Below are 12695 nucleotides of genomic sequence, written 5' to 3' on the forward strand. Positions count from 1 at the left end.
TAACAGAGTGTGTTAAAAATGTAAACGATTGGATGACCAATAATTTTCTCCTATTAAATTCAGATAAGACAGAGATATTACTTATTGAACCAAAAAACAGTACACAGAATCTAGTACTGTAGACTACAATTTGCAACTAGATGATGTACTGTTATTTTCTCTACAGTCAAAAATCTAGGTGTTATATTATTAGACAGCAACTTGTCTCTTGAAAACCATATTTCCCATATTACAAAAACAGTATTCTTCCATTTTAGAAACATTACCGAGCTACAAAACATGTTATCTGTTTCTGATGCAGAAAAGCTAGTTCATTTATTCATGACCTCTAGACTGGACTATTGTAATGCACTTCTAGGTGGTTGTCCTGCATCTTCAATGAACAAGCTACAGGTAGTCCAAAATGCAGTGGCTAGAGTCCTTACAGGGGCCTCATTTATAAAACTGTGCGTAGGATCCTTACTAAAAATCTACGTACGCACAAAAACCAAAAATAGCGTGCGCAAAAAAATTTCAGATTTATAAAACCATGCGTACGCACACCTGCACGCAATTTTCATTTTATAAATCACAGCCTACCTGATAATTTGCGCACCCAAAAAAAAAAAAAAAATTACCGCCCTTTATCCGCCCACATTCAACCATATATAGACAATGCAAATTACCTCATTGGCAATGCATATTAAAAGGAGCAAGGAAATTTGTGTTTTTTAAAAACAAAATCATGGCAGCAATTGAGAGCAAGGGCAAGAAGCGAAATTTCTCTGAGGCAGAAATAGAGGTTCTTTGGAGTGAGGTGGATGAAAGGAAGGCTATTTTGTTTGGTGGCCACAGCTGTGGAATTACCAATAAAAAAAAATATTTAAAGTGGCAACACATCACTGCTGTGGTAAACGCAGTTGCTTCGGCAAACAGGACGGTTCCAGATGTAAAAAAGAAGTGGTCCGAGCTTAAGGTGGGAGCAAAGAAACGGCTTGCCTCTCACCGACAGAGTGTGTGTGCGACTGGTGGGGGCAAAGGCGCCCCCGATTTGTCCCCAATGGAGACCCGAATGGCCTCGATTCTCGGGCAAACCAGTGTGTGTGGCATTGTGTTTGAGAGGGAGGGAGACACCGATGTGCTGGATACAGGGGAACCAGGTAATTAACTTTATTGCTTGTGTGCTCAATTAAATAAAATAAATTACACAATTGGTTTAGTCCTTATTCTTGCAGAGTCTGCGGGAGCCCAGTGTGACGAAACTCCCAGCGCAGAGTCTGCAGGGGCTATGGAGTTTCCCGAGGTCCCCAGCACAAGTGTGTCCCGACCTTATGGCACGGCTGGAAGTGGCTGGGTGCTGACTGAGGCTGTTCTGCAGACACAGAAATACACCATTAATGCAATTACTGTAATCGCAGATGAGCTTAAGCAAATAAGGGTTGTGCTGAGTGATATTGCATCTACATTAAAAGATCTTGTTAAAAAATGAACCTTTGCACTGTTGTTCTTCACAAATGGCGCATTACTTCCTGACGGAGCCTTGCTCCCTGATGATGTCCTTCTTGTTGGGGAGGGGGGTGTGGGTCAGGCTCTTCATGCTGGTGTTGTGGTAGGTCGGGAGGAACAGGGATACCATTCATCAGTGCAATGTTGTGTGAAATAGTGCAAACCATGATGATCTGGCATACTTTTTTTGGTTGATATAAAAGTCTACCATCCGAAGCATCAAGGCAACGCCATCTACACTTGAGGAGGCCAATGGCTCTCTCAACTACTGAGCGCGCACGAGCGTGGGTATCATTAAAGCGATCTTCTTCTGCGCTCTGAGGGTTTGAGAATGGGGTGAGTAGCCAGCGCCTGAGCGGGTAACCGCTGTCACCTGTAAAGTATAACAGATTATTTGTACAATAGGCTGTTATGTAACTGTTATGTAAAAACAATTATATGCATTTACTTACCCAGAAGCCAGCCATCGTGAACGGCACCTGCCCTAAGTCGATTCCCTACACTGCTGTGCGCTAGAATAAAAGAGTCATGTGTAGAACCAGGCCATCGTGCCACAACATTCCTTAGAGTAAAGTTGGTGTCACATATAGTTTGCACATTTATTGAATGCACATGTTTGCGATTCACATAAATGAGTTAATCTACATATGGAGTCCTAATAGCAATATGAGTGCAGTCGATTGCACCGATTACATTTGGGAAACCGGACATTGCTGCAAATTGCCTTTGGATATTGGCCTGTTCTCCAATAGTGTAAGGAAACTTTATGTATCGATTGGTCATTTGAATAATCCCTTTCAAAACTGCAGGCATTAATGAGCTTAGGGATGGCTGTGAAATCCCAGACCTATGACAAATTAATAGGAATGTTAAAATCAATAAGGTTTTGCTTAAAATAAAAAGTACACTTACTTACCTGTCGCCTATTTCCAGCTGATATGTCCCGGTTGCCAAAAATCCTAAAACTGAAAGTACTTGGGTTGGTACCGGGATGGCGCTGTTTCGTGTTGTTGGTCTTTGTAATGCTGGGCCAAGTTCAGCACACAGATCAAAGAACATGCTTCTAGGAAATCTAAAGCGGCTTATTAGCCACTCATCATCATGGGCTAGGAAATCCTCACGGTCCCTGAATACTCTTTCCCTCCGAAGTCAGCCATTGGCATAGTCTTCCAGCAGTGCCAGCACATCCATCATACAATATGCACTAAGTGTTGCTGCAGTAGGCTATTTATGTTTTCAGCGATCAGATTACACCTTATCACATTAATCACATGAGTGATAGGCCTACATCCATTTAAGAATGGAAGTGAAAGAAATTTAATTTACGTACTTTCAGTATATAGTTCCTTTTATGTCTTTAAACTAAACATGCATGTATGTATCTTTAGGACCCATAATGGTGATTTAATGTTATTTGTATTTTTTGTTGTAACCGGGACCTATGAGCAACTTGTAAATATTGTAAATATTGAAATATGTCAAAGTAAATTTTGGCATTTTGCAAAGGGTTAATTCCCTTTATCCGCAGTCAGTTCCTCAACTCACCATCAGTGTCGCCAAACTGCTTTGTCTTCAAAATGTGCGTACGCATAGGTCAGAGTTTGCGTGTAGGTGCGCATATTTTCACGTCAAGTTTTTCTGTATAAATCGCACCTTTTGCGCAGGAACTGGCATATGCATGTTTTCAGCCCCGTTTTGTGCGTATGCAAGCTTTATAAATGAGGCCCCTGGTCAAGAAAAAATGATCATATTACCCCAATTTTACAGTCTCTGCACTGGCTACCACTTTCTAGTATATAAAAATATACTTTTAAGTATACTTTAAGTATAACAGTAGCAAACTTTGAGTACACAAATAGTTTACCTCTATGTTTGTAGTTTGTACTGCAATTATACTAAAAGTGAACTTATAGGTATACTGATAGTAAAGAAGATGAACACCGAGCCGAGCCAGATAACGAACAAAACATTGACTCATTCATGAGTCAAGAACCGTTTCTGTCAGACGCGTTTTGATTCGAGAACCGAGGAGCTGATGATACTGCGCATGTGTGATTCAGCGTGAAGCAAATCGAAACACAGAGCGCCTGAACCGAACTGATTCTTTTGGTGATTGATTCTGAACTGATCCTGTGCTAGTGCTATGAGCGCAGGTAAACCAAAGGCTTGAATCAAGGGCAATCCAGAGCCGTTGAAAAACAGAGTTCCGACACTCCCATAGACTGCCATAGGAACTTTGGAATGTGGAAGTAACGCGTGTCGTGGAGCAGCCAATAGTTCCAAACACTGATAGTTCCAGCAGTGAACTCCACACATTTTCAGTGTTTCTGAAGTACGCTCGCTGGTAAATTGATGAAATTACTGTATTTTCGACATTTGAACACATTAGCCGACCTCTCATTAATCTATATAATAGTTGTATTTTATGTAGCCAGCTTTATTAATGTTTATTGGAGCCTGAGGTAGGTAGACTCTTAATCACTGCTTAAGTAACAAACACTTAACTAATATTAGCTACCATAATCTGATGATGGGCTACATTTACCTAAATTTTTCTTCAAGTTCATTGGCATACAACGTTTATCGTCGGTTATTAGATTTGTTGTTAAAGTGATTAACACTTGTTTGCGACCGTATTAGTACACCTGATTACAATTAACTTTAGCCAGTTTAACTATAATTTTGGTTTTTTATTTATTTTTACTAGCTCAACTACACTAAGTAGACATCGAAAACGCCTCTTTTACCGCCGCGGGTACCACCGCCGCGCCGTCTATAAAGTGCATTTGCAGCTTTTGACCGCTGAGTGGCGCTTTAACCACAAGTTATCAAACAAGCGCATCAAAGCACATTTTCGCAAATAGACGTCAGTTTTTCCTCACTGATGTGTTACATTTGACTGCTTAAGTCACGTAAAATGAAAGAAAAACACCATAGTTTAAATATTTAATATATTTAATATTCACAGATGAAAGTTTGGTATTTATGAAGTTATGTGCATTTCTTAGAACGAATTCAAGCAGGATAAATGTCAAGCCTGTGCCTGAGTTTGTGCTTATATTTTCTAAGCTACATGGTATTAAACCATATTTTAGATTTGACACATTTAAAAGGTGTGCAGTATTATTTATATTATATTAATTATGCGTTATATTATTCAAAAGAAATTGTGGTTTGCATCAGAGCATTAAAAGTGGTAGCCTATTTTAGGGGGGTAGGCTACATGGATTAATATATCATGCCTATATTTAAATTTTTATTTCAAATATAAATATATTTTTTCCTTTAATAAAACAACATGCATTTTTGTTATTCGTTACCAGTCCTTTATTTTGACATAACTTATTGGGAAAAAGACATTTGTCTGTAAACTAATTAAGAAATTGTTGCATGTTTAAATGTGAAGCACTGTATAATTTCGTTCCCATTATTTGGGCCTAATTTGCCTAAAACTATTAACGAATAAAATCAAACCGGCACGATTACATCTTTGAAACTCTAAAGAATTAATAAAACGTCCTCACGATTAAACTCAAGTTCTCTCATTATAATCAACAACATTCACACGATGTAAAAAAAAAGCTTTAGTAATTGACAACTTAAGTGATTTTAAAGGGAACCTTCTTTACTTGCTTTTAAAGTAGGGTAATATCATATGGCCTAAAAAAAAAATCCCAGTTTTTATTTTTTTATTTTAGAAAAAAAAATCTGATTTATGATTTAAACCGATTTTTAAATCAATATTCAAATGACAAAGAAATTTTACAAAACAAGTTTTAATATAGTTCTTTATCATTCATTTAGCAGTCAAATTTATAACTGCAACAAGATGATTTAAAAAAACAGTACTGTTATACCTAAATGCTGGAAAGACCTTTATTTATTTTTTTATTTTTTTTAATAGGCTACTAGCCCATCATGCATCTAACCATCCACTCAGATTTAAGAGCTGTTCAGATTAAAACTGGCAGCTCAGCAGTGAGTCAGTGTCGTGGACGGAGGACCTGTTAATATATTTTCTAGTTTATATTTCCATCTCGTTATGCCACTGGTTTAGATTTTTATTTTTATTTTTTAGAACTTATTTGTAAATAGAGCAGTCACTGTCTGTGTCTATACCGGACGCGAAAGTTGTCATCTGTGCCCCACAGCGAAAAGTGTGTCTAAACTTGATGACACTATAGTGTCACTATAGTGTCAAATCATCTGAACACAGTTTCAGAACATTTCATCATAAACAGAACGAGCATCAGTTCACTGATGGGGATCGAGTCCAGTGCATCCATCACTGTGTTCTGTTGTCTTTTGTTGGATCGTTCCACTCGTGTCCAGTGTAGACCTGGCGTGCGTTTTTTATTGTTTTATTTTACAGCCCTGCTTGTTTTAATGTTTCTATTAAATATCTGTATTGACTGCATGGTCATATTATCGAATTATTTACTGCCATGCGACCTACAAAAGTTAAGCTTGGCGAGACGATCAACGAGCATTGCTGCAGGTAGATTTTTGGCGGATGTGCTTGTGCAGCCGCGGTCGTCTTCATTTCGTCGGGTGAAATATCTCTCACTCCGCAGCAGAGTCTGTGAGAAGCAACAACTTCCCCTCCACGCGCTCTGATACCAGAAACATAACATAGCATATAAAATAATAATAATAATAAAAAAAAATAACAGGAGAGTTTCAAAGTGGCTTAAGCTATGTGTAAACTTTTTTCCCTATATCACATGCCAAACTAATAACATTGTAAGCATTACATCTTTAATTGCTGCTTTCTGCTGTGAAAATTTTTTTTGTGATGAAAATAACATCTTTGTCAGTTATTTTATCTAAACAGATCGATTAACTTCTTCAAGATTTCTAAATCAGATAGCATGCTGATAACCCTGCTAACACACGACGTAACAGTTACGTAACGTATTGGTAATTTTTGGTAATTCCATGACTTACCAATTGACAACGTAACTACGACGTCGCATGCACGTAATTGTATTACCATCACATTACCAACTCACAACGTCGTCAGTACGTCCTTCCAACGTAACAAGATAACCAAGAACGTCCCAGATAGGTCCTCTATTCGTAATATATTGGTAACTTCATGACTTACTGGCAACGTAACTACAACGTCGTATGCACGTAATTTTAATTACCATAATTTTTGTACATTCTTTATATGCTCCCTGAGTATAGTGCTATTTATAAAGTGTAATTAAACTTCAGACACACGATTAAACGTTCCTTAAAGATAAAATGTGTTTCTTTTCACCAAGTCAGAATATGGACATGCTTTTAATATATAGTGACGTGGCATACAGCGCGCGCGCGCACTTCCACAACTGACGCACCCACGCGCACAATATTGACAAGAAAGGAAATACATTTTTCGGAGTTGTGAAACTTTCTATTTCATAAGGAGATGTGAACGTAAAATAATAAAAGACTGGCTACACCATCTCATCTGCCGCAGAAACAGTAACGTTATCAGGAGGACAGCGCGTTTGTTTGAAGTACTTTTCACTTCAACTGTGTCTGACAGGAGAATTGGCTTTTCTGAGGTGAGTCTTACAATTTATAATAAATAAAGAGGTTGATAAAATGTATAAAACAAAAGTCTTGATCTCCGTAAAGACGCTAAAACCCTTTTTTAATATTATTGTTTTTATTAGCCTACTAGCCGTTGAGAGTTACCATGGCAACCGCGGACACATCAGCTGCTGGAGAGGAGAGGACTCATCTGACAGTTTCTCTGTTTCTCGTCAGTTATACCAAAGAAAAGTTCAACAACTGCGACAGATTGGTTAAGTAACATATGCTAATATTATCCACAGTCTACTTTAAGTACTTTTGTTAACATTTATACCTCTGTGATTATGGCATCTTAATTATCTGATATGTCTGCTAGCAAATATTTTGCTAGCTTAGAAGCATAAGTATAACATAATAGATTTGAGCTCTTATTAATGAACGTTTGGGCTTTTAATCACATCTTATGTGTAAAGGAGCGGTTTTGATAGCTTTGTAAACGTTTTTGATGATAATAAAGATAAATGGAAGTAAGCTAATTAATTAAAACTAAAAGTCTGCACTGTAGAGTCTATCAGTGACGTCACTCGCGGTCTAAATTTGGCTGACACTATTTCAAACCAGTGTTTCAAACACGTTTTGATTTTTCATTGTAAACAAATATTGATTAAAATTGTACTGTGATTTCAGGAGTGTCTTAAAAACCCTCTAAAACAGAGGGGAAGTTCCAAGAAAATTTCTAATGGGAGCTGCTGACAGAGATAGAAAACACAGGTGATCCGATGAAGCTTATTAAATAACTTAATATTTATTTTACACAACATATCATTATGCATCTGTAACATCAAAAAATGTGAATACTGGTATTTTAAGATTTATATATATGTTTTCCATTTTGCTATTTTTCTTTTCTGCATTTCCCCTATTCTCTAGTTTGTTTATTTCTAATAAGGAGCTGGAGGCTGTGGAGAAGCAGATCCGTGACCTCGTGGAGAAGCAGGCTAGAGGGCTGCATTGGGATTGAGTCCCGCCGGGTCCCGCCTGGTCCCGCGGGACCCAACGCAAATCTCGCGGGAGCGGGCGGTTTGAATTTTGCTGCGGGCGGGAATGGGCGGCTAAAAAAACCCACCGCGGGATAGGGAGGTTGCCTGACAGCAATATTGCAAAGTGATTCATTTGTTAAATTCATTCGTTAACGTTGTTAATTTTATGTTATTTATTAGTGTTGATTTTGAGCACAGCCCCTTGTTGCCATCAAGAGGCGTGATGATGCCAGTGTTATTGAGCAGGCTGCCTTAGTTTGAATGTTTTTATTCTTATATGTATTTTTCAAACAGAATACCTGCGACACTTGGCTAATAATTGTAAAACTGCTGTTTTTCATGTAGCCTAGTTTATCATATTAGGTATATTTTTTTTGCAAAGCAGTCTATTTTTATGTGCAAAGTTTTTGATAAAAACGAAATTATATTTGAATGTATTGTGTGTTTTTTTTTTATTTTTTATTTTTTTTTTTTACATGCAGGCCAGGGAAACGAAACAAACAACCCCATCAATCTCTTTAATAATATCAATACAAATACGTGTTTTTTTTCTGCAGGACGGGAGAAGTCACAAAATCGATGCATCTCTATTATTGTGCGGGAATAAATTCTCAGAGTTTTGCGGGTGCGGGCGGGAGTGGACATATATATTGCGGGAGCGTGCGGGAGTGTAACACATACGTTGCCGGAGCGGGCGGTAATGGTCAGAAATTCAGCGGACGCGGGCGGGATGAAGAAAACAGTCCCGCGCAGGGCTCTAAAACAGGCCCAGCTGAGAGAGTGGAGAGCTGTGCTGGAAACATTCAGGGGTTGACGCTCATAAGTCCAGGGTAAGTAAACAGCTAACCCTACTACCACCTCTACTCTGTGTGGTTCTCAGCACAAGCTTGGTGCACCCAGGACGCGATCTTCCCAGATGTCCACAGCGTAAGACATGAGCCAGGACCTGGGCGATGACCTCTCTCCTTCCAACGCCTCCGGTCTTCAGGATCTCCACCTGCAGGAGCTCCACTTCGCGAGACAGAACACGACACTGTTATCATCTGAGAGGGTTAACGACACCACGCTGCGGCAGACAGAGACGCTGAAGAGGGACTTCAGGAGCCTGATCGAGACGGTTCGCAGCACGACACCCGCGGCGACGATCATCGTGTCAGGACCACTGCCCACGTATCGACGAGGACACGAAAGGTTCAGTAGACTTGTTGCTTTAAATGAATGGTTGTTGTCATGGTGTAAAGAACAGAAACTGCTATTTGTTAATAACTGGAATCTTTTCTGGGAGCGTCCTAGGCTGTTTCGCGCTGATGGCCTGCACCCCAGCAGAGTCGGAGCGGAGCTGCTCTCTGACAACATCTCCAGGACACTTCGCTCCATGTGACTAGTAAGACAATTCTCAAATAACTATTATGATGAGTTTTGTTCTACACGCTCAAATAGAAGTACTTGTGCTGTCCAATCAATAAAGATTGTGTTTGTTCCAGTGTTAATTTTGACAGGCATTTTTGATTTAGCATTAGTCTAAACTCCACCAAACTACTGTTATAAGCATGAGCCCCGTCAGACTGGTAGTGGCTGAGGTCTTGCAACAATATATAGTGATATTCTCAATGTTACCCAGAAAACAGGATACAGGTTTAACTCATTCGAAATACTTCAGCTCAATGTTACACTGTCAGACATGCAAAATAAATCTAATGTATCTCTTGCTCTGGCTACTAGGGGTGTGACGAGACACTTATCCCACAAGACGAGATGAGACACGAGACTGGGTTCATGAGAGCGAGACGAGATTTTTTTTTTTTTTTTAAAGAAATCCTCAATGATTTTTTTTTTGCATTATTGACACTGTTTTCCTAATGAATGTTGTTCAGTTGCTTTGACGCAATGTATTTTGTTTAAAGCGATATATAAATAAAGGTGACTTTGACTTTGAATGATAAAATAAATATTTCATTTCATTTCATTCATCTCCTTTTTCGTAGTACATACATTTTCACATCAATTTATTAAAAGTAAAAAAAAAAAACATGTTTAGGGCCCTATGAAATGTTTCATTTTTTCCCCAGCATATAATTTTTTTATTATTATTGTTAACAAATTCTGTATTTTAGCATGTCTAACTATTTGAATGCATAACACAACTTAATTTATTCATTTTATTTTTTCTTAAAGGTAGCCTTACTGATATAGATATCATACCTCAAAGTGTTGTTACTGACCACTTCCTTGTATCGTGCATGCTGCATATTACTGATATTAACTATATTTCCAAAATGAGCATTATGAATGTAAGAGCCTTACATTACATTTATAACAATCATTGTTAATGTTTGAATTGTATTTCAGGGCAGTTTGTGATTTTACATTTACATTTACATTTAATCATTTAGCAGACGCTTTTATCCAAAGCGACTTACAAATGAGAACAATAGAAGCAGTCAGGTCAACAAGAGAACAAAAACAGTGTACAAGTGCCATGACAAGTCTCAGTTAGTCTAGTATAGAACGCATAGGTAGGTTTTTTATTTTTTATTTTTTTTCAATAAAAAGACAAGAAAAGGAAAAGTGCTAGTGTTAGTTGGTTAAGTGCAGGCGAAAAAGATGAGTCTTTAGCTGTTTCTTGAAAATGAGTAAAGACTCAGCTGTACGAATTGAGATTGGGAGGTCATTCCACCAGCTGGGCACAGTCCAGGAAAAGGTCCTTGAGAGTGATTTTGAACTTCTTTGGGATGGTAAAAGATAATCAAGATGTGAATTGTGATGAATTGTGAATCAAAATTGTGATGACAGATAATCAAGAGAAGTCAGTTCCAGATCCACCTTCCACACCAGACCTCTCTCTCTTAAACTTGATTTGCTATAATACATCTGTTCATAAGCTGTTGCATATTATTTTCAATGAATTATTTGTAGTGGTTTGGTTAAGGGTGTGATTAGCTGACGTATTATTTGTGGGAGCTTGTGATTAGTTGATGAATGTGTGCATTGTTAATGCTAATATTTAAATGCAATGTACTGAGTGCCTACTAAGACTTGCATGTTGGTGCATAATGTTTTGACCCTGGATGCTTACAGAAGGGTATAGATATTTAAATTTATGGAAATGTATTTATTATTAATATATCTCAATCTATGTGCTTCTGTATGGGCTGAATGCTTTTTAATCATATTTCGCTGTATATCCTATGTTTTTATTAATAATCTGGGTGTATTACTGTTCATATTTGCTTGTTAATAAATTAACTGAATTCATTTCGAGTATGTATTCATCATTCGCAGCTGCTGAAACAGCCTTTAAATTAGTTTGGGCATATGAGGACATAAATTAGGTTCAAGTACTGCACGTCCGCCCATAGAATAATTATAAAAAATGACCAACTGATTACCAGCACACGACCACCGATCTGCAACGTTGCCACGACGTCACAGTTACTTACTGGCAACGTCACAAAGTTACGTTGTGGCGACGTATCTGGGAATTTCACTTTTCCGGTTGCCACGACGTAACTAATTACGTCGCCACGACGAAAGTTTGGTCACCAGATTACGTTGCAGTTACGTAACAGTTACGTATTTGTGTTAGCTGGGAATGTAGTAGCACTGTAAGATTACATTTGTTTGAATGCATTATTGCAAAAGCGATTACGTGTGAATCTGTTTAAATCATGCTTTAACCCGAAAATAATCAGTAAAGGAAACAGACAAACTCTTAACATCCCGCTTGACTCTTGCAGTCATTGTAACCTTCTGATCAAGCTAAATATGTTTAACATGAATTCTTGCTGAATATGCAGTTATATGGCCGTTGGCATGAATTGTACTCGTGATGGGGGCTCTTGGAGCGGGTGAAAACCACGACGCTCATATTCAAGTGTTTGTGCAAAAATTATTAATGTGCATTAATGAAAGAGAGGCGCCGTCTCATCACTTTAATTTTTACATGATAATGTATAATTTTGTAATTAACATAATATTGTGGTGTCTCACATACATTAAAAATATATCTACCGAAAGCTTGAAATGTTTTTAAACGAAAACGAATTGTGTAATATGTGAATGTTCTGAACAGAATCCTCTGTTCCCGCCTCACAGCGAGTCCCGCGCGCTCAGTTTATTTTTTTGAATAATTGTAGCCTACATAAAAAGGTAAAGCAAAACAAATATTCGGATTGTCCCTTATTTTTTCCCTTGTTTTCTTAAAGAATAAACATGTATTTTTTACAAGAATAAACATGATAACATATTATTAATTAATAAAAATAATTTAAGCAATTAAAACCTTTTTTTAAAACTTGAATTTAAATAGGCTACTATTAAACTAACTTTAAATTCTCAAGGATTTTATAAGTAAAAAAAGTTCTAAATGATTATGATAATTCGATTTTTTAAAATGAACAATTCCTGTATAAAATGGGACAGCAAGTGGTTCTCAACCTTTTTTTCCAGCGGGCCGCACTATGGTCTAAGTGCAAGTCGCATATAATTTACATATTACGTCAGCAATACAAACCAACCTGATTTATAATATTATAGCCTAACTATTATGATATATAATCTATTACATTCATTGAAATAAACAATTCTAATCCCCATAAATAAAACACCTGATGCTGTCGGGAGCTGACCAATTTTGTGAGATTC

The 12695-nt window shown here is 37.6% G+C and overlaps 1 protein-coding gene across 1 annotated transcript; it reads left to right on the forward strand.

The window, feature by feature from the left end:
* Positions 1-464: 464 nt before the first annotated feature.
* On the forward strand, positions 465-1468 carry LOC132106150 (nuclear apoptosis-inducing factor 1-like). Its single transcript, XM_059511807.1, has 2 exons — positions 465-1139; positions 1215-1468. Exons 1-2 carry the CDS (start codon positions 725-727, stop codon positions 1466-1468), a joined length of 669 nt encoding a protein of 222 aa, XP_059367790.1. The 5' UTR covers positions 465-724.
* The last annotated feature ends 11227 nt before the right edge of the window (positions 1469-12695 follow it).

The sequence above is a fragment of the Carassius carassius genome, chromosome 26 (assembly GCF_963082965.1).
Source record: "Carassius carassius chromosome 26, fCarCar2.1, whole genome shotgun sequence".
Lineage (NCBI taxonomy): Eukaryota > Metazoa > Chordata > Actinopteri > Cypriniformes > Cyprinidae > Carassius > Carassius carassius.